At 57.5% G+C, this 21918-nt stretch overlaps 2 protein-coding genes across 5 annotated transcripts in view; one reads left to right on the top strand and one right to left on the bottom strand.

Annotated features, from left to right (window-relative positions):
- Positions 1–4184: 4184 nt before the first annotated feature.
- Positions 4185–17522, top strand: CAPN12 (calpain 12). Its single transcript, XM_086352358.1, has 21 exons — positions 4185–4421; positions 4936–5005; positions 5186–5304; positions 5490–5623; positions 6640–6817; positions 7839–7913; positions 7986–8071; positions 8143–8217; positions 8970–9133; positions 9217–9446; positions 9918–9929; positions 10129–10337; positions 10574–10616; positions 10731–10790; positions 11261–11318; positions 11681–11751; positions 11841–11903; positions 12728–12806; positions 15734–15850; positions 15948–16006; positions 16086–17522. Exons 1-21 carry the CDS (start codon positions 4185–4187, stop codon positions 16110–16112), a joined length of 2166 nt encoding a protein of 721 aa, XP_086208484.1. The 3' UTR covers positions 16113–17522.
- Positions 16525–21918, bottom strand: part of ACTN4 (actinin alpha 4) — a 73824-nt gene continuing 68430 nt past the window's right edge. For 2 of the 4 annotated variants that reach the window (XM_086352353.1, XM_086352355.1), the window contains exons 17-22: positions 20889–21068; positions 20007–20153; positions 19075–19155; positions 18704–18769; positions 17965–18123; positions 16525–17860 (exon numbers count right to left, since the gene is read on the bottom strand). In XM_086352353.1, coding sequence (XP_086208479.1) covers positions 17702–17860; positions 17965–18123; positions 18704–18769; positions 19075–19155; positions 20007–20153; positions 20889–21068 — 792 coding nt within the window. In that variant the 3' untranslated portion in view covers positions 16525–17701. The remainder of the gene's footprint in view (positions 17861–17964; positions 18124–18703; positions 18770–19074; positions 19156–20006; positions 20154–20888; positions 21069–21918) is intronic. The other 2 variants (XM_086352356.1, XM_086352357.1) reach the window with 1 other exon arrangement.

Raw genomic sequence — 21918 nt, 5'->3', positions numbered from 1 at the left:
CCTGCAATGCAGGAGACGCAGGTTTGATCCCTGGCTCGGGAAGATCCTCTAGAGAAGAAAATGGCAACCCACTCCAGTATTTTTGCCTGAGAAATCCCATGGAAAGAGGAGCCTGGTGGGCTACAGTTCATGGGGTCACAAAAGAGTCGGACACAACTGAGCAACAGAACTGCCGCTATTGCCTGCAGCTCACTCTGGGTTTACCTGTGTGCTGTTCCACATGTACTTTTTTTCTCCCATATGTTCTCTCCTCCATTTTAGACAATCCTCTTTAACCACACCCACCAACTCTCAGGAAGGAAACTGAGCCTCTCCTACTCCTATAAGTTTGTATTCCACTGACTGATCCCCAGTCCCCTATGCTTGTTTACAACGACTGGTACCCCAGGATGAGAAGATTAGTCCTGCTGGGGTGACCTAGAGTGGGACTTCCTATCACCCCGGATCAGGGAAAATATGTCCTCTTAAGGAAGTGGCAAATGGTGAAGACACAGTCAAAGTACATGTGTCTTTCTCCTGCTGCTGCTGCTGCTACTAAGTCGCTTCAGTCTTTCTCCTAATAGACTTTAAAAAATACTTATTTATTTTAAAAATCTTTGGTTGCAGGATCTTTAGTTGCAGACTGTGGGATCTAGTTCCCTGACCAGGGATCAAACCCGCGTGCCCTGCACTGGGAGTGCAGAGTCTCAGCCACTGGACCACTTAGGAGGGAAATCCCCTCCTAGGCAATTTTGTTGTTGTTCAGTCACTCAGTTGTGTCTGACTCTTTGCAACCCCATGGACTGCAGCATGCCAGGCCCCCGCCCCCGCCTGCCGTCCCTCATTATCTCCCGGATTTCACCCAAGTTCATGTCCATTGAATTGGTGGTGCTATCCAACCATCTCATTCTCTGTCTTCTCCTTTTCCTCCTGCCTTCAATCTTTCCCAGCATCAAGGTCTTTTTCAATGAGTTCACATCATGTGGCCAAACTATTGAAGCTTCAGCTTCAACATCAGTCCTTCCAATGAGTATTCAGGGTTGATTTCCCTTAGGGTGGACTGGTTTGATCTCCTTGCAGTCCAAGGGACTTTCAAGAGTCTTCTCCAGCACCATAATTTGAAAGCATCAATTCTTCGGTGCTCAGCCTTCTTTATGGCCTTGGTGTACTTAATGATCAAGATCAAACTGAGGAAGAGGAGGAAAGAGCTCAGTTTGAGAAAAGGCAGGCCAGGGTTCAAGCTCAACTGATAGCAGTTGCTGTCAGCCATGTTTTGCAACCTCAGGACAACCCAGTGTTCAGGAAGATTCACCCATCCATCTGGAGGTAAAACCAACAAGGGGGAATGCTTCAAATGTAAGTCAACTTGCCACCAGGCCTGTGGATGCCAGGAGCCCCCCGGGCCATTCTCAGCCTGCAAAGAGACCAGGCTCTGGAGAAGGGAGTGACCTCAGTCCCAGATGGGAAAGGAGGGGGCTTCTGCTCCTGAAATGGCCATGCTGAACAGCTAAGGTGCCCCCAGGGATTCCAGCAGCTCCCTTCTTCCCCCAAGGAGATGTCTATCTCCATCGAGGAATCCTGCATGGTCCTTTTCTTTTTTTTTGCACAGAATACAGGAAATTATTTCCCTGAACAGGGATGGAACCTGAGTCCCCTGCATTGGAAGTGGAAAGTCTTAAACAATGGATCACCAGGGAATTCTCCCTGGGCGGTCCGTAACAGAGCAGATAAGATTAATTTTAAAAATTGTTCTAAAGGAGTTTGGGTTTTTTGTTTATTTTATTTATTTATTTATTTATTTTTTTAATTTTACTTATTTATTCTCTTTTACTTACAGAATTCACTTAATTTTATGGTAAAAATTATTCTATGGAGGATATTTAGGCTTGCCATTAAACTAAAGATTATCACTTTTTCCCCTCCTAGCTAAGCACCTTCATTTGCTTGATATCTTCGAGTTCTTATTTCTTTTTTTTTTTATTCTTTTTTTATTTTTTTTAATTTCAGATATACGCATGCTGCGTATTTTGGCTGCACCGGGTCTTTGTTGCTGCACGTGGGCTTTCTCTAGTTGTGGTGTGTGGGCTTCTCACTGCAGTGGCTTCTCTTGTTGCAGAGCACAGGCTCTAGGGTGCCTGTGCTTCAGTAGTTGTGACCCATGGGCTTAGCTGCCCCCTGGCATGTGGAATCTTCCCAGACTAGGAATCGAACCCCATGTCCCATGCATTGGCAGGCAGATTCTTAACCACTGGACCAGCAGAGAAGTCCAGAAGATCAATTTTTTAATCAATACCAGAGCCATTTATTCCATCCTGATTTCTCAAAATGGGCCTCTTTCCTCTAAATTTGCTCCGTAACTGGTGTCAGTGGGAAACCTTGAACCCATAACTTCACTGTGCCTCTCACTTGCCAATTAGAACAGTGTTTGATCTCACATGCCTTTCTAGCTCTTCCTGAGCATCCTACACCACTCCGGGGGAGACTTTCTGGATTCCCTCTGGGCCATGTTAGGGTTAAGAGGGGCCTTGGACAGCCCCTTATCTGAGGGGTAGAGCAAAGGCCTGTTCACAGAGTGATCTTCAACGCTTGTCTTTTTAATCTGCTTGTTAAGTTTGCTTTTTCCAGGTTACAGCAATTCAAGATGATGGTGATAGAGGGATTCCAGTGATTCTCTGAAACCAATCCTGACTCTCCAAACCAAACCAAACAGCAGAAGCTGTGCTGGGGCCCCTTGACAAGAGTGTTCCATGGCCCCAATTAGGTAGGGTGTATAAGCCCAATGTCAGCCTGAAGAAGCTACAGAAGATAGACCATTGTCCATCATCCTCCCAATAAGATTTGGGGGGTCCATGTCTCTCAGGAGGGATCTGAGACAGAGGATCAGGCCCCAGGCTGAGCAGCTGCAGCTGGTCTCCTGCTGATGCTCCAAGATAGGATACCAGCAGGAGCAGTGGGCCCTGATTCACTGCATCTTATGGGTTTCCCAACTCAATGCATGCACAGAGAAGGCCTTCCGTCTAGGGCAAGGACAAAAGGAGGGAGAAGACACAGGCTAGAATCCAATCTTGGTTGAGAGATGCATGCCCATACCAGGACCATATATGGAGGTGACTGGCCAGAAAAAAAAAACAACCCTAATAACTGTCCCTATTCAAGCAACCTAATCCGCCCCTATTGTGCTCAATCCCTGTTGCTCTGCTATAAGTGCTTTGTTCCTAATAAACACTTTTATCTTTTTCATTATTCTTGGTCTCTTCACTGAATTCTTTCTTCAAAGAAGACAAGAACCAAAGTCCTTCTTCCAGCCATTCCACCAAGCTCCATCATCCTTTTGGGAAAACACTGCTCCACTGAGCCCTGAGCCACAGATGGGCAGGATGGGGTGTCATGGCCACTGGTGGGCCTGGCTCCCCATCTAGGACAAGTAGGTGCAGAGCAGCCCCTCCACGGTCAACCTGGGGCAACCAAGTTGAGGTCTGCCTTGTAGAGGAGGGGAGAGACAGGAGTCCTGAGGGCTCAAAGTCCCTTTAGGTGACAGGGGGAAAATGGCGAGGGACAGACAGTGGGGCATGCACAAGATAGATAGATACAGAGAGAGAAAGAGAATCAGGAAGAGGTGCAAAGAGAGAAACGGAGGTAGCAGGAGATATAGAGACACAGATACAGATAAATAAAAAATGGAGAAAAGACAAAATGAGCCAAGAAAGATGGACAGAAAGAGACATGGAGGCCAAAATAGAAAAGAGAGTTATGATGGCAGGTAGAGAGAGAAACTGTCAGATGGAGAGACAGAGAGACACAGAGGTAAAGACGTCTCCCTCCCCAAACCTGCCTTCCTCCCTCCCACAGAGGGAGGCACGCAGGGACAAGCTGGCAGAGACACGCCCTCTACACTGACCTCCTTCTAGGCACTCCCACAATGGCATCTGGTCCTTTCTCAGCTCTGCCCACCTTCCAAACCGACTGCTGGCCAAGCCCATTAAGCTGCTACCCTGGCCACACCTGAAGGGCCCACGCCTTGAGGCAGAAACCACTGAAGAGGCGTCCTTGCTCCCTGGAACCCCAAACCCTCAATTAGTATTAATGAGGGAAGGTTCTTCACTGCTTAAAGACCCCCATCTGCATTCAGATAGAGGGGAGGCCCCGCCCCCATGACTCAGGAGGTTAAAGGGCCCAACGCCAGCCTGTGAGCCCACAGTGTCCGGATGGCGTGTGGCAGCAGGAGAGTCACCATCCAGTTGGTTAACGAGGAGACAGGGCCTGAAACCAAGGGCCCAAAGCTCTTTCGGGGCCAGAACTACAAAGCAATCCGAGCAGCCTGCCTGGATGAGGGGATCCTGTTCCAAGACCCCTACTTCCCTGCTGGCCCTGATGCCCTTGGCTACGACCAGCTGGGGCCCCACTCGGAGAAGGCCAAAGGGGTGGAATGGAAGAGGCCCCACGTAATGTGTGGATGGGGTTTGGGCTCCTGGTCTGAGGGAGGAGGGGGCTGAGGACTGGGTTCCTGGTCTGAGGAAGGAGGGAGTTGGGAGCTGGGCCTCTGGTCTGAGGGAAGAGGTTGTGAGCTGGGCCTCTGGTCTGAGGAAGGAGGTTGGGAGCTGGGCCTCTGGTCTGAGGGAGGAGGGAGTTGGGAGCTGGGCTCCTGGTCTGAGGAAGGTTGTGAGCTGGGTTCCTGGTCTGAGGGAGGAGGGGCTGAGGACTGGGCTCCTGGTCTGAGGGAGGAAGTGTCACTCTGGGACCACCTCAGAGCACAGTCAGCCATCCTGTGTCAGGGGAGGCCCAGGGAAGGCCCAGGGAAGCCAAACGCCTGCCCCAGGCTTTACAAGCCTCTCATGGGGCTGGAGGTGCTCATTACTCCAGAGCTGTGAGGGCAGGAGGGGACCCAGGAATCTCACCTCCTGGCTTCTCCTTCCCTCCCCTTCCTGGCTGAGGCCTGGAATCCCTCATCACCCACAGGAGTTTTGCACTGAGCCCCAGTTCATCTGTGAGGACATGAGTAGAACAGACGTGTGTCAGGGGAGACTGGGTGAGACCTCTGAACCCATGTTGAGCCCCCAGATCCCGCAAGTCACAGTGGGACACTGCAGCCGGCCCGCCTCAGCCTCCCTGCCCCACCCCACGCCACCATTCCCCCTCCATCCCCCTCTCAGCCTCTCCCCCTTGTGCCTTCTTTCCCCACTCCCTTAATCCCAGCCTTTCCTCCCAGGTAACTGCTGGTTTCTTGCGGCCGCTGCCTCCCTCACTCTGTACCCCCGACTCCTGTCCCGAGTGGTCCCCCCGGGACAGGGCTTCCAACATGGCTACGCAGGTGTCTTCCACTTCCAGGTAAAGCTCGGTTCCTTTGTTCATGCCTCATTTTCCCCCAGGGTGACATGGATTTCATAGCTCACGCTGTCCCCTTGGGGCTGGAATTCCTGGACTGGTACAGCCGGGTCAGGGGGCAGGGGCTGGGAGCCCAGCAGGGTTGGAGGAGGGAAGTTGAGCCCCGGCCCTGCCCATCCCCCCACCAGCTCTGGCAGTTTGGCCACTGGGTGGACGTCGTGGTGGACGACAGGCTGCCTGTGTGCAAGGGGAAGCTGATGTTCGTGTGCTCTGATCAGCGGAACGAGTTCTGGGCTCCGCTCCTGGAAAAGGCCTATGCTAAGTAAGGACCCTGACGCCCCCAGCAGCAACCTCAAGTCCTAGCCAGCAGCCCTCAGGCCACAGGGGACCCCTGGAGCCCCCTGACTTCTGGGATCCCCAAGACACTTCGCCAAAGATCTCAAACCAAGGACCCTCATGTTACACCATCACCTAATGACTTCCAAATCATGAACACTTCCCTCCATCCATATTTTACACAAAATATTCTTAGATACCCACTAAACACTCGTAATTGGAGAAGGCAATGGCACCCCACTCCAGTATTCTTGCCTGGAAAATCCCATGGACGGAGGAGCCTGGAAGGCTGCAGTCCATGGGGTCGCTGAGGGTTGGACACGACTGAGCGACTTCACTTTCACTTTTCACTTTCATGCATTGGAGAAGGAAATGGCAACCCACTCCAGTGTTCTTGCCTGGAGAATCCCAGGGACGGGGGAGCCTGGTGGGCTGCCGTCTCTGGGGTCGCACAGAGTCAGACACGACTGAAGTGACTTAGCAGCAGCAGCAGCAAACACTCGTAATTCTGAAGGAGCCTGAAATATCATATGTCAGGCCCCGGTGTCACCCTTGAAGAACCTGTAATCTCAGTCTCTCCTGATCCATCGAGAAACCCAAGATACCTCCAAAATATCAGGTGTAATCCCCGGGACCCTCAGGTCTTTGCTTTTCCCCATTCTGCGGCTCTGAAATCCCTGACAAGGCCCACAGGGATCACCCTCAAAGCAGAAATCTCCCACAGACTCAAAATATCAGACACAGCCCCCAGGAAGTCCAGAATTCTGACAGAACTCTATGAGCCCCAAATCATGCAGTCCTGGTGGCCCTAGGAGCCACCGGCCTGATTTTCCAGGGCTTCTAGGATGTGCCTTTTTCAAGAGTCTGCCAATTTCGGGCATAGTCCCCGGGACCTCAGACTGGGACCTCACAGCCTGGGCCCCACCCCACCCCGCACATCCCAGGGGTTGCCCGAGATACTCATCATGACTCAGATGTCTGACCCCAGACCTGCTCCCACAGGCTCCACGGCTCCTATGAGGTGATGCGAGGTGGCCACATGAATGAGGCTTTTGTGGACTTCACAGGGGGCGTAGGTGAGGTGCTTTACCTGAAGAAGGACACTCCAAACCCTCCGGGCCTCTTCTCCATCCTGCGCCATGCCCTGGCCAAGGAGTCCCTCGTGGGGGCCACTGCCCTGGTGAGAGAGTCAGACTCCCATGACGACCGCCCCCACACCAGGATCTGAGCACAGTCATGACTAGAAGGAGGCAGTGTCCTGTGTCCTTCTCCTCTCTGCTTTCACTGTTGGCTTATTCTCTCCCACAAATATAACACGAGCCAGTCAAAAGGACATCTGTTTGCTCTCAGAACAAGTTAAGCTTCAGCCACAGCTGGATCCAGGTGCTTAGTGGATGTTGTGAATGTGTTTTTTTTTTTTTTTTTTTTAATTCCTGCTTCTGGGTTAGAGTCACTTGCAAACTTTTCTCTCAAGGGCACAAAAGTGACCCCCACAGAGGCAGGTTCCTCCTACTGCTCAGGTGGTATGTGCTTAGTTGCACGGTCATATCTGACTCTTTGCGACACCCACGGACTGTAGCCTGCCAGGCTCTGTCCATGGAATTTTCCAGCCAAGAATACTGGATCAGGTTGCCAGTTCCTACTCCAGGGGATGACTCAGGGGTCTAACCCGAGTCTCTGGGGTCTCCTGCATTGGCAGGCAGATTCTTTACTACTGCACCACCTGGAAGCCCATACTCAGGTGGGAGGAGGGTGAAAAAAAGTACCTCTTAGAAGTTCCACGAATGTTCTGTGATTGCTTTTCATGGGCTCAGTTTGGGTCATATGTCCATCTGTGACCTGATCCCATACTCATACACTGAGCCAGTCTAACTCATTCATTTGCTTAATCCTCTGCTCAGTTATTGGTTGTCTTGTGCATTTCTCTGCCTCTTTTCCTCTCTGTTCTGTATTTTTCTTTCTGTTTTTGTTCTGTATCTTTCTTTGTTCCCATTTCTCTGTCTCTCTCGTCTATTTTAGTCTCTTGTCTCCATCTGCCTCTCTCTCTCCCTTCTCTTGCCTTCCCTCCCCAACTCCCAGACCCTCTCGGAGTTAGGTGCTCTGGGTGACTCCTGTCTTGGTGACAGGAGGTGGCAGTGCAGAGAGGAGCAGCCACCCTCCTGTCCCCCACTGTGGTTCACTGTCCCCTGTCCTCTGCCCAGAGTGATCGGGGTGAGTACCGGACAGAAGACGGGCTGGTGAAGGGACACGCATATTCAGTCACGGGCACACACAAGGTGAGGAATCCCCAGGGTGGGCTGGCAAGGTGTGTCTGGGCACCAAACTCCCCACTGACGATGCCTCCTTAGGTGTCACTGGGCTTCACCAGGGTGCGGCTGCTGCGGCTGCGGAATCCATGGGGCCGAGTGGAGTGGAATGGGGCCTGGAGCGACAGGTGGGATGGATCTGGGGTGGGTGGGTGGCTCGGCTCCCCCCCGCCCACCCCTTACACCTCAGTCTCTCCAGCTGCCCACGCTGGGATGCACTCCCTACAGAGTGGCGAGATGCCTTGCTGGTGAAAAAGGAGGATGGTGAGTTCTGGTGAGTGGGGCAGGGTCCCAGGTCTGCCTGGGCAAGGGGTGCCAGGCTACTGGGGTCAGGGAGGGGGCAAGCCCCACTTGAAGGGACACGGGAGAAGTTCATGGGGATAAGTCCTAAGTGGCAGAGAAACTGACCATATCCGTGGTAATTTGGGAAGCTGGGTTCTATTTTGGGGAGCTGAAGAATTAGCAGTAATATTAGGGGAATTGGGAAGCATAGTAATCTTCAACAGGTTGAAGAGATATTTAGCACAATTGAGGGAGAGTTGGTGACATCGGGGGCATTTCTTGAAATTGGCAAATTGAGGGGCTGAAGGATGCTTGTTAGTAATAGAGAGTCTGAGGTCTCAATATTTGGGGAGAAATCTAGGGGAGCCGGTGGCGCTAGTGGTAAAGAACCCACCCGCTGATGCAGGAGATAAGAAACCTGGGTTCAATCCCTGGGTCGGGAAGATCCTCTGGTAGAGGGCATGGCAACCCACTCCTGTATTCTTGCTGGAGAATCCCATGAACAAAGGGGTCTGGCAGGCTGCTGTCCACAGGATCACAAAGAGCAGGACACCACTGAAGTGATTTTGCACAGCATGCACTAGGGGAGCTGGAGGGGTCTAATTTGGGGGACTGATGTGTAACTGGCAACATTTAAGGAATTCAGGGGGCTTTGTGATTGAGGGGGTCATGGGATAATTTGGGGGACTAGGGCCCTGGGGAGGTGAGGGCCCGGGCAGGGTCTGACCACCAGCCACCGTCCAGGATGGAGCTGCTGGACTTCTTCCGCCACTTCGACACCATCCAGATCTGCTCGCTGAGCCCCGAGGTGCTAGGCCCCAGCCCGGCTGGAGGCGGCTGGCACATCCACACCTTCCAAGGCCGCTGGGTGCGCGGCTTCAACTCTGGCGGGAGCCAGCCTGGTGCCGGTGAGGCCTGAAGGGGGCCCCAAAGGCAAGGAGGGGTGGGGCTGTGGCAGGCTGGGTAACCCTGTCTCTTTGTCCTTTCCTAGAAACCTTCTGGACTAACCCCCAGTTCCGGCTGACGCTGCTGGAGCCTGATGAAGAGGATGAGGAAGAGGATGGGTCCTTGGGGTGCTGGGGGGCAGCAGGGGCACGGGGCCCCGCACGGGGTGCTCGCACCCCCAAATGCACTGTTCTCCTGTCACTCATCCAGCGCAACCAGCGGCGCCTGAGGGCCCAGGGCCTCAGATACCTGACCGTGGGCTTCCACGTGTTCCAGGTGGGACCCCGGGCTGAGCAGAGGCAGTGGGGGGCGAGGGGAAGACACAGAGGCATGGAGGTACAGGAGGCCAAGGCGGGATCCGAGGGGGTGGAGAGGGGCTGGGGAGGCCGAAGGGGTAGTGGATGGGGGCCAAGGGTCAGGGTCAGGAGACAGTTGAGGACGTCAGAGATTCAAGGAGAGGCTGAAGGGCTAGGGAGTGCGCAGAGAGAGACTGAGGGGCAGAGGGCAGAGGGAAAGGAGTCAGAGAAAGGGCTGGAGAAAAGGCTGAGGAGTTGGGAGTGGACCCAGGAGCAGAGAAGGCACTTGAGGGCACAGACGGGAGGGGGTGGGCAGGAGGGGCTAGGTCAGGAACTAAGGGGCAGGGCCTTTAGAAGGGGTGGGGTGGGAAGAAAAGAGGCAGGGATGTGGAGGCAGCAGGGAAGGGCTCCGCCCCTTGGCCCTGACTCCCCTGGCTCTTCCTTCTTGCAGATCCCAGAGGAGGTGGGTATCAGAAAGGACCCCCAGATTCCATCCATCCCTGAACCAGCCCCAGCGGCTCCTACAACCTGGGGGCCTGAGGCGCACTTGGGGTGATCGGTGACCAGTGGGTTTGTCCAGGGCGGTGTGGAGGGTGCAGTGGGTCGGAGGTCGGATGGGGTGAACTTGGACGGTGGTGGTCACGCTGCCTTATCCCCCCCAGCTACTGGGCCTGTGGGACTCCCCGAGGAGTCGCGCGCATTTGTCCGGCCTGCTGCGCGCCGACCGCTCACCATTCTGCGCCCGCCGCGACGTGAGCCGCCGCTGCCGCCTGCGCCCGGGCCACTACCTGGTGGTGCCCAGCGCCGCCCGTGCCGGCGATGAGGCCGACTTTACGCTGCGCGTGTTCTCTGAGCGCCGCCACACTGCCGTGTGAGCTGGACACCCAGCCCCGCCCCCGGGATCCCCAGCCGCGCCCCCGGGATCCCTAGCCCCGCCCCCGGGATCCCCAGCCCCGCCCCCCGGGATCCCCAGCCCAGCCTGCGTCAGCCCCGGCCCCCAGGATCCCACCTAAACCCCACCTGAGTCTCAGCTGAGACCCCGAGTGCTCCATATCCTCAGCCGCGGGGTGAGAGCCCCCTCCCCCATCTCCCGTCTGTAATTTGCAGGGAGGTAGATGACGTGATCAGCGCCGACCTGCACGCCCTTATGGTGAGGCGCGGCTCTGGGAAAGGGGCGCTATGGTGTGTGTATGTGGGCGGGAGAGGCGGGGGAAGGGGACGGCGTGGAACTTCTTGGCCAGAAGTAAACTACCCAACCCCACAGGTCCCCTACATTCCCCTGGAGCTGGAGTTGCAGCAGCTTTTTCAGGAGCTGGCAGGAGAGGTGAGGAGGTGGGGCAGGGCTAAGTGGATTCCCTCCTCTTCCCTCCCTCGTCATATAACATCTCATTTTACTTTAGTTTCCCAGTCTCTCTGTGCTTAAATATCATGAACTTCTTTTGCCAAAACCCTCACAGCTCTTCCCTGCCACAGGGCCTTTGCTCCATCTGTATCCTGGACTGCTTTCTCTCCCTTCACAACCCCTGCCAGGCAGAGGCCTTTTCTTTCCCCAGGCTGGCCAGCCACTTGCCCTGTGAGAGTTCCAGCAGCCCAGGGCTTCCCCACTGCAACCCTGACCTCTCTGTGGACACGTCTCTCTCCCTCCATGGACCAGGAGCTCTGCCAGGCCCGGGGCTCTCTCAGGCTCTGCCATGTCCCAGCACCTCCCGGCATGCTGTCTGGGCCCCCCTGCCCTGGGCTATTTGTTGAATGACTACCTGAGTGCAGCCTCACAACCATCTCTGTCCTCGCCAGGAGGAAGAACTTGGCGCCCCTCAGCTCCAGATCTTGTTAAGCATCGCCCTGGAGCCTGGTGAGTTGGGGACCAAGAGTGGATCCCCAGAACCCCCATGTGTGTCCAGCCACGATGCTGCTGGGAGAAAGGCCACGGGAACCCTGGCTTCAGCTTGCCAGCACCTCCCCTGTGGCCAGAACTGTGGATCCTGTGATGGGACCTGTGGCCAAGGCCATGGCCACTCATAAGCCTCCGTTCCTCTAAGGGAGAAGCAGGGAGTGTCGCTGCCCTAAGCACTGACTCAGACCGCCTTGCCTGGGTTCAAATCCCAGCTCTGCTAGTTTCCATCAGTTGCAGGACTTTCAGAGATAACAATAATCCTGAGCACTTACCATGATGACCAGGATGTGGGAAGTGCTATCTTTTTGTTTTCCCTGTAGCCAGGGCTCATGCCCAGACCCCCAGAGAAATCGGGCTCAGGACCTGTGAGCAGCTGCTGCAATGTTTTGGGGTATACGATGGGGGCAGTGCCCAGGGAGGGGGAATGGCCTCGGCTCCCCTTCTGGAGACACTGACCCTAACCAGATGCTCCCTCCCCAGCATGGGGGAAGCCTGGACTTGTACCACTTCCAGCAGCTCTGGGGCCACCTCCTGGAGTGGCAGGTAAGGTGGGGCACTGGGCAGGGCACCTCCTCCTGGAGGGCCAGGAACCTTTACTAATAGACCTAGGTGCGCTGTGGGCTAGCGGGATCCCAGGGGAGAAGGGGGAACCGGCCAGCACCACACCAACCTCCAGGATGCCCCTGCCCCTACCACCCTAGTTGCCCCTTTGCATGTGTGTGCCAAGTCGCTTCAGTCGTGTCTGAGTCTTTGTGACCCTATGGACAATAGCCCGCCAGGCTCCTGTGTCCATGGGATTCTCCAGGCAAGAATACTGGAGTGGGTTGCCATGCCCTCCTCCAGGGGATCTTCCCGACCCAGGGATCGAACCGCGTCTGTCTCCTGCATTGGCAGGCAGGTTCCTTACCACTAGCGCCACTTTGTCCCTTTAGGGGGCACTAAAATAGCTCAAGGGTCAAGAGCAAACTCTGATCCTGGGCTGGAACCCCAGCTCCCAGCTCAGCCCCTTGCTGGCTGTGTGACCTGAGCGGGCCTTTGCTGGTGTATGGCTGGGAGGCTGTCATTCCTGCTGCTCTGGACCTCTGTGAGGAGAAAACGGTCGCAGGCCTTCACACACACAAGTGACAAGCTACTGTTCACGAGCCCTTTGTGGATAGAGTCTCACCTTGTCCCCACAACCCCTCTATTACCGCTGGTACTGGTATTCCCACGTTACAGAGTGGGCAACAGAGACCCAAAGTGGTTCAGCTGCTGGCATGGAAAAGCCAGGAAGAAAGGGAGGCGGGTGGGAACTCAGGCCCGCTTTCAGCCTTCTTGTGGGTGCTCTGGGACCTGGGGATGGGACTGACCCAGACCTCCCTGCCCAGGCCACATTCGATAAGTTCGACGAGGACGCCTCTGGAACCATGAACTCCTATGAGCTGAGGCTGGCGCTGAATGCGGCGGGTATGGACAGAGGTCCTGGGGGCTCCTGGGGATGGATCTGCTCCCCTACCTCCCCCACACCCCTCCCCCGCACCCACAAAGCCCACACCTTAGTTTGTGTAGGAACTGGGTGACCCTAAAAGAGGTCCGAAGGGGGGGACTCCTCTGTGTGGGGGGAGGAGGGCGCTGTGGGAGTGGGGCCTTCCCCGAGAGGAAGGGGAGGCCTTGGGAACTGGTGTCTGAGAGTCCCCAGCCCACAAGGCCTCAGAGTAGAATGTCCTGGACTCCTTGGGTGGCCCTGGGCTCTTGAGTCCACCTCCTGGAGCCTCTGTTTTCCTCTCTGCAAAATGGCTCATACAGAGGGTGGCAGGAAGGAGCCTGTGGAATGGCGCCCACAGGGCTTAATGCTGGGAACTAAGCTTCTGTTCACTCAGGCCAGGTCACCTAAATGAAGGCTCTCACTGGAGCCTTCCCGAGTTCTTGCAGGAGACATAGAACAATCCCCTTCTATTTGCGTGGGAGCACAAATCCCTAGCCACGGCACAGAGTCAGAGACCCACACTTTTCCAGGGCCACACAGTTAGAAAAGGTGTGCGAGTGCAATTTGCCCTCCATCTCACCTTGCATGGAAGGAGTGGAGGCTGGGGTCAGACACAGAACTGCCAGACCTCACCCCCCACCCCAGGGCTCATCGGCCATAGCAAAAGGAAGGATGCAACATGGAGGGATGGGAGGCTGGGGGGATGTGACCCAGAGTCTGAGAGGCAGAAGGGCGGGGTCAAACGTCCAGGGAGATACAAGAAAAGAAAGGAACTCAAGAGCCGACTCATTAGAAAAGACCCTGATGCTGGAAAAGATTGAGGGCAGGAGGAGAAGGGGACGACAGAAGATGAGATGGTTGGATGGTATCACTGACTCGATGGACATGAGTTTGAGCAAGCTCCAGGAGATGGTGAAGGACAGGAAAGCCTGGCGTGCTGCAGTCCATGGGGTCGCAGTCAGTCAGACGTGACTGAGCAACTGAACAAGAAGACAGAAGGGGAGATGGAGTCAGAGAAGATGGGGAGATGTGAGCCTGAGAAAGAGCCCCAGGTAGACAGGAGGGGAAGATGGAAGGCTGTGCTATTCATTCAGTATCCCTCGGTAGGGGGTTGGTGTCAGTCTAGGCAGAAAACAGTGCTCTCATAAGGCTGACATTCTGGTGGTGCAGATACACCAAGCAGAATGTCCGCTGGTGAGGAGTTCTGTGGTGGAAAAGGAAGCAGGCCAGGGTGCTGGGACATGCAGCGAGCGGGGTGTGGGTTGAGACAGGGCGGGCAGGGAAGGCCTCGCTGAAGTGATGGTTGAGCAGAGATCCGAAGGACGGGGAGTGAGCCTCGGGGACGCTGAGGAAGAGCCGTCCAGACAGAGGGAAAGGCAGTGAAAAGGCGCTATGGAGGCCAGTGTGAAGACAGAGGAGTGAACGACTGGGCTCAATGATGGAGAGGAGGACTGAGGAGGGGTTGGGGGGGATGGTATGGCTGGGGCCAAGTAGGGAGGAAGAGGTGGTCAGAGAGGAGATTGGTGGGGGAAGACAGGAGAGCCTCGGGAGGACAGCTCTTTAGTACTTATCAGCCGGAGGAGGGAGAGACAAGTCCAGGATCAGGGTGTGTGTGAGGCTGGAGCTGGCAGGCAAGCGGAAGGCTGCGTGTAGTGGAGGGAATGCCAGGGAGTGGCCAGCAGGAAGCCATGGCAGGAAGACCCTGGCAGCTCTGCGCTGGGGGGCCTGGCAGAACCTGCTCTGACCTTATCCTGTCCACTGCTCCAGGAACACTCCCGAATCCCGCCCTGCTCCAGGCCCTGTGCTGGCTGATGCTGGGGATTCTGTGGTGACCAGGCACCTTTTCCAGACCTCTCCCCTGCTTATTCCCAGAGCCACTAATGCCAGTGACAGTCACTAATGCCAGTGACAGCTGGGAAGGGGTATGGTCAGGGCAGGGACGTGGAGGCGCAGGGAGCTGTGGGAGCCCAGACGGGGAGCTTGATGCTGCTTGTGGGGGTGGGGCTGAATATCTGAGAGGACTTCCTGGAGGAGGTGTGTACCAGAGTAGGACATGGTGTTCTGGGCGGAGGGACCATCAAGTGGTGAAGGCAGCAAAACAAAGCCCTAGGTCAAGTGGGCGTGGGTGGGTGAGGGGAGCAGGAGATTAGGCATAGCCTGTGTGGGCCACCAGGTGCCTCGGGACAATGAGGGCCCTGGGGAGGGGTAACCAGGAGGTCATGGTCACTAGGGCCCAGCAACCTTAGTAAGGGGGTTCACAAGTACCAGCTTTTAAAGGCCTCTCTTGAAATTCCTTGTCAAAGAAGCCTTAAATACACACACACACACACACACACATATATATTTTTGCTTTATTTTTGGCCATGCCTCATGGCATGCGGGATCCTAGGTCCCTGACCAGGGACCGGAGATTGAACCCATGCCCCGTGCAGTGGGAGAGCAGGAGTCTTAACCACTGGCCCACCAGGGTAGAACCCCAGAGATATTTCTAAACTCCAGAAATGGCACCTGATGTGGAGTGTCAAGATATTGACTCCATATGGGACTGGCAAAAATGCTTTGCTGCACGGAGGTATTCTCCAGTGTCTATTAGCAGAAATTCTCAGAGTTTAAAGGGATAACGACACTGACATAGTTAACAATGTGCTGGCGGATACTGTCCTAAGCTCTCGACATCTAACACCTTCACACGCTCATGGGGTCAGGGCTGACCTAGTTCCCATGACAGGCCCAGAGAAATGAAGGGAGTTGCCCCAGAGCCTCAAAGCTGGGATGAGGCAGAACCGGGACTGCAGAGATGGGACCAGGCCCCCTGAAGTGTGCCTGCATTCCCTGGGTAGTCAGAGGGGGTGGTGCGACCCGGAGTGGGCTCAGGGGGCAGCTGGGCCTCAGAGGTGGCCTCCCCCAGGCTTCCACCTGAACAACCAGCTGACCCAGGCTCTCACGAGCCGATACCGTGACAGCCGCCTGCGTGTGGACTTTGAGCGCTTCGTGTCCTGCATGGCCCAGCTCATCTGCGTCTTCCGTGAGTGCCCTCCCCGGCGCCGATGGGGCAAAAGGAGGTGGTCTCCGCGGCTGCGGGACCAGGGAGGTGGGCCCTCACCTCACCCCTCTCTGCACAGGCCACTGCAGCCAGCACCTGGATGGGGGCGAGGGGGTCGTCTGCCTGACCCACAGACAGGTGAGCCTGGAATGCAGGGCGTGGGTGGGGGAGTGCCGGGAGCCCCCTAGCCTCATCTCTGCTGTCTCCTCTCGCCCAGTGGATGCAGGTGGCCACCTTCTCCTAGATCTCAGCCCCTGGAGCCCTGCCTCTCCCCCATCCCAGCCTGGACCGCGGGGAGGGAACAGCTGCTCTGACAGTGGGCAAGCGCGGCCTTGGGCGCCAGCCTGCCTGGAGCGGATTTCAGGCCCCACCCCTCACTGGCTGGGTGACACTGGGCAAGTCCCTGCACCTCTGTTTTGTCCTCGGGCAGGGTCATGGCGCCTGCCCTGTGCGGGCTGCATGAGTCTGCCCACATTACACGCTGAGAACAGTGGCTGGCCCAGAGTGGGTCCCCAGAGGCACCCCTATGCTCACACACTCACGGGAACAAGGACTAGGGCACGCCCAAGCCCCCACTTCGCTCTGGGAAGGGGTGCTCCGTCATCACTCTCCAAAGAAGTGGAGAACAGGGATAGAAAAACAGGACGCTGTAGGAATCCTTCTTAAAAATATTACATGTTTTATTATCTTGTTCCCAGAAGGGAGGTTTATCCAGAAACCGGGGGAAAAAAAAAAAATCAAGAATAAACTCAAAAAAATAAGGCGGAGGGTGGTGGTTAGGGAAGGGAGAGCAAAACCATCCACTAACAGGCAGCTAGGGCAGCAGCCCACCCTCCACCTCAGGAGCGTCCCCAGAGACCCATGCCCGACGGCAGACATCAGAGAGAATCGGGGAGGGGCTGGGGGAGGGGAGCCAATCAGCTATGTCTTCATTATGAGAGCAAGAGGCGGCGAAGATATGTTGCTAGGTGAATATATATTTATATAATAAATCCGTAAGTTAATAAAGTAAATAGGAATTTTCTGAAAGGTTTTTTTTTTAATAGCTTTTGTTTTTTTGTAAATTTGTGTGTGTGTGTGTGTGTCGGGAAGGGGGGTGGTTTGGGGAAGGGGGGTGGTCCTTAGAAAATCTGAAGAGATACACAGGTCCAGACAAAGCAAAGAGGGGGGTGTCTGGGGGTGAGGGCCGGAGGCTGCTCTGCCTGGCCCCACTCCTATCGCAGAAGAGGAGGAGACTGAGCTGAAGCCCCTCACGTCCTGGCAACACCAAGTTGGAGGGGAGGGGAGACGGAGCAGGCAGGTCCTCTTTCCTGCCGGGCGGCCCGGGCACCCTCTGCGGGGCCCATCGCAGGCTCGGCGGTTCCTGGACAAGGCACGTCGGGCTTTGGCCTGGATGTGGGAGGCCGTGAAGGGACCTCGGGGGAGAAGGGGTGGGGGTGCCGTTTCTAGGGCTTGGAGGGGGCCTGTTTTGCTGTGAGGATCCACTGTTCCCTCCACAAAGTTAGAAAAAAAAAAAAAACCCCAAACGAAACAATACATCATATATATTTACCAGACCAGAAGCGCTGACCCCGGTAAGCCTCCCGGCCCCCATCCAGGGGGAGGGAGAGCCTTGCGGCCGACCACAGAGAGAGAGGAGAGAGCCTGCCCCAGCCCCTCCCTGCCCACCCGCCCCCCCAGCAAGACCGACAGAGAGTGCTTTGCATAGATACAGAGTCAGAGGAGCGGGCCGGGGGCCCTCGTGGTGGGGAGGTGGGATGGAAGGGCTCCCCCAGCCCCTCCGGGAGGCTGTGAGGAGGGGGGCGTTTGGTCGGGGGTTCTCCGAGCGGGGCCTCACAGGTCGCTCTCTCCGTACAGGGCTGTGGAGAAGGACTTATAGTCGAGGGCGCCGGGCACGGCGTCAGGGCCCTGGTAGGGCGCCATGCGGGCGATGCAGTACTCGGCCTGGTCGGGCGGCAGCTCTCTCCGCAGCTCCTCAGCTGTGATGAAGTTCTGGGGGGCAGCAGGGCAGGAATCTGGGTCACCCCCACCCGCCCCTGGCATGTATGCTGGCCCACCCGGCCCCCGAGTGCCTGCCTGCTGGGTGTCTGGCTCACCTTGTCCCCAGCCAGGACCTTGAAGGAGGCGATGACCTGGTCGGCCGTGTCTGTGTCGGTGGTCTCCCTCGACATGAAGTCGATGAAGGCTTGGAAGGTCACGAGGCCGCTGTGGTTGGGGTCCACTACGCTCATGATGCGGTTGAACTCGGCATCGCCCTGCGAGGGGGGGTGGGCGGGGGACAGGTGGCTCTTGAGTAGCGCAGGGCAGGCCGGGCCTGGCCCAGTGGCTAGAACGTGGGGCCGGGAGAGCAGGGCCTAGCCCCAGCACACGGGACCGGTGCCATCAGCAGGCCTCTGAGGGTCCCGGCTCCCCCAGGGCCCGCCGCCCCATGCGCCCTTCGCTCCGCCCCTCCCATGATCCTGGGAAGTGGGGAGTTGGGGTGAGGATCAAACAGGCCTACTGCTCCTCAGCCCTGGCTCACAAGTTAGCTCTGGAGGGCGAGGAAGAAAAGAGAGAAAGAGAGAGAAAGAGAAGCGGGGAGCGTGGGAGGCCTGGCCTCCTCTCTCCGGAGATTTCCAGGGCAGGAGGTGGGAGGCTCTGGGGGGCGGGGGCGTCGTCGGAGGGACCCCACCCAGCAGAGGCAGCGGAGGAGGAGGAGGAGGGAAGCCAGGCTGCGCTGCTCTGGTGGAGGAGGGTCCCCGAGGACACGGAGACTCTGGAGGCGGTGAGGAGGGTGAGAGGGGGGCAGGGGTGGGGCGGGAAGGCCGAGCAGCAGGGCAGGCAGAGGCGGCATACCAGGCTGTATCCTGTGGAGATAAGCAGAGCCCTGAAGTCATCGGAGTCCATGCTGCCTGTCTGCTTCTGCTCCAGGACCCAGGGACAGCAGAGGAGGCCAGGCCCAGAGTAGGCAAGAGGGGCCGCCCCGTGCGCACAGCGGGGAGACAGGACAGTGGCGGGAGCAGGGTAGACAGAGGCGGCCCCGAGAGACCAGGTAAGGGGGCAGGCGTCCGGAGAGACACAGGGCAGGGAGGAGGAGGCAAGAGAGCCGGTGAGATGGTACACGATGGCGAGGGGTGGGGTGGCCGAGGGAAGGGAGACAGAGAGAAGGAGAGAGAGAGAGAAGAGCAGTTAATGCCACGGTCCGCTGGGGCCCCGGGGGCGCGTACCTGCCGGTCGTTCTCCACGTCGTAGCCCAGGCTGATGAGGCAGGCCTTGAACTCCTCCGGCCCCAGCGCCCCGCCGTGGTCCTGCCGGCGGCATCCGGAGGCAGGTGTGCACGAGGGGTGGGCGGTGTGGAGACCAGGCCGGCAGAGGCGGGGCCGGGGGCCGGGGTCACATGCAGAGGGCAGGGGAGGGGGACACACGGGGGGAAGGGAAACACAGAGTTAGAGGTGACGAGGACACAGTGATGGCCGGGGTGGGGGCCTGGAGGGTGGTCAGAGGCCTCACCCCGCCTCCTCTGGGCCAGGGCAGGGGCGGGGGCTGAGAGGTGCAGGACTCAAGACCCAGGACTCCTGGGAGGGAACGGGGGAGCTGTCCTGGCCTCCAGGATCTGGGGTGGGAGAGAGGGGACTGCCCCTCCTGTGTGGAATGCAGGGCCCTGCTAACCCCTGGAGTACATCCTTCCCACGGAGGGCAGGCGGACGACACCTCAGGTCCGGCAGGGAGGGCCTGGGGCGAACTGGCGTTCGGGGCCCCTCTAACGGGGCTACCAGACCACGTCTGACTTTTAAGAACAGTGAGTGTGTGTGTCTTGGATCCCTGGGGGTGCTGGCACTTGTCTGTGTGTCTGTCTGTCTTGGATCCCCGGGGGTGCTGGCACCTGTCTGGATGTCTGTCTGTCTTGGATCCCCAGGGTGCTGGCACTTGTCCGTTCAGGGTTGCCCTGGCAGGTGGGTGAGGAGACACAGCCCCAGGGACAGAGCCAGGGGTTCCCCTTTCTTCTCCTGAGGGAAGCTGGGTCCCTGTCAACCCGTGAGTGGCCTCTGATACTCAGGGACCGTGATGTGAACAGACAGACAGATGTAAAGACGGAGGGGGCGGGGTGGGAGGTGACAGCGGGGAGGGAGGGAAGACGGGGGCTGAGGGAGCCGCTCACCTTGTCGAAGTGGTTGAAGGACGCCCGGAACTCCTGCATCTGCTCCTGGCTGATGCCCTTGGCGTCACGGGTGAGGATCTGGTTCTCGACCTCGTTGATGGTGCGGGCGATGGTGGTGAGCAGCTGCTCCCAGCCCACCCGGATGTGCTGGGGAGGAACCAGGGCGTGAGTGCGGGCTGGGCCAGTGGTACCACAGTAGCTGCAGCTCAGGGGGGTCAGACTTGGGTTTCTCCTAACCCTCTCCCAGTGCCAACCCAGCCCCACGCACTCCCGTGCACACAGGGACACAGCCACACGCCTGCCTCTGCCCAACCACCAGGGCCCTGGTTCACGTCCCACTGTGCACGTCCCAGTCACGAGGCAGCAGAGGACTGGGGCCTGACACCCATGCCAGGATCCTCGTGGGAACTCTGCAGAGATGTTCCAGGCAACGCTTATCTAGCTTTCTGGGGAAACTCCTCTCCATTCCTTTTATTTAGTGGCACCCTCGGATTTGCATGATCTCAGGGCTTATCACTGGGGATCATTTCAAGCTGCCAGTCTGACAGCAACCAGCCCTATGCTGGGACTTCTGCACACACTGGCTGGACCCACGCCCTCAAGCAAGGACCAAAGGATCAAATGGCTGAGGCCGTATTAGGGGGCAGGTGCCGCTGCCCTCCCGGCTCTCCAGGAGCTTGTCCTGAAATGTGTGTTATCGTGGTGATGGGAGAGTACTGGTAAGGAAGTCAACCTTTCAAAAAATATGAACATGGGATCCAGTCTCTGCGGTCAGAGTGAAAGAGGAGAGAGAGGAAGCGGGAGCCGGCTTTTCTACAGGGCAAAAACCACTCGGAAGAAGGCGGCAGCCTGGCTCGGGCTGGCAGGGCGAGCAGGGCGCACCTCCATGGTATAGTTGGTGTGCTTGTTGTCGAAGATGAGGGCCTCCTGGATGAGCTGGTGCTGCTGCTCGAGCAGGTCCAGGTTGGGCTTGTAGTCCACAATGCTGCGCTCATACTGCTTCAGGTGGCTCAGCTGGTCCTCCAGCGTCCCATTCATCTCGATAGAGATGCGCCCGATCTCCTGCACAGAGGACGGCGGCGCTGGGCTGGGGCTGGCGGGCCCTCGGCCACCACCAGCCACCGGGAGGCGGCCTGTCGCTGGCCACCGCACCGCGGACTGGTGGTGGTGGTGGTGGCAGCGGAGAGGCCGCCTCCAGCCTGGGGGTCCTCTCCCAGAAGGCCTGCCGCTCACCGACTGTCCCCCCAGCCCCGCCCTCCAGCGCAGCAGCAGTGATCAGTTTCTGCCCCAGCACTTCACAGGTCCACCCCCACAGCTCCCTCCCTATGAAGCCCAAGCCTGGGACAAGCCCTTTCTGCAGAGCTGGAAACTGAGGCCAGGAAAGGGCAGCTTATCACAGTACAAGGCAGAGCCGGGCTGGGAACCCAGGCCTGGCCCGCTTCAGAACCCGGGCTCCTGAGCGCCCCCACGCCTCGCCCCGCCACGGCGGCTGGTACTATGCCCTGGGCTGCCTGCCCAGACCTCTCGGACTGGTCGTGAGTTTCAGTGACGCCACTTGGTCAGCAGTAGCCCAAAGGGCATTGAGGGGCATGGTTACAAGCGTCCCCGCGGCTGAATCACCAGGGCGCAATGCGTGTGCTCATGAGGGTCTGAGCTCGGACCACCTTGGTCACAGCGACACCGCGGTGCTCACGATGGGGCTGGCGCAGGGCGGTGCCCAACTGTTCGCTGAGGAAATGAAGTAACAGTCCCCGTCCCCTTTCAGGGATGACAACACTGAGGAACAGAGGTTACGTGTGCCTGACTCCAGAGCAGCAGCTGAGGGCAGAGTCGACTTGAGACCGCCTCTCCCTGACCCCTAGCACAGTCTTGCGCTGGACGGCACTGCCATTTCCATCGATATAACCTTCCC

This window comes from Bos grunniens, chromosome 18, assembly GCF_055505025.1.
Source record: "Bos grunniens cultivar Pamir isolate PY7600 chromosome 18, Bosgru_T2T1.0, whole genome shotgun sequence".
Classification (NCBI taxonomy): domain Eukaryota; kingdom Metazoa; phylum Chordata; class Mammalia; order Artiodactyla; family Bovidae; genus Bos; species Bos grunniens.
The sequence above is the reverse complement of the archived record's forward strand: the minus strand, read 5'-3'. Positions and strand labels throughout refer to the sequence as shown.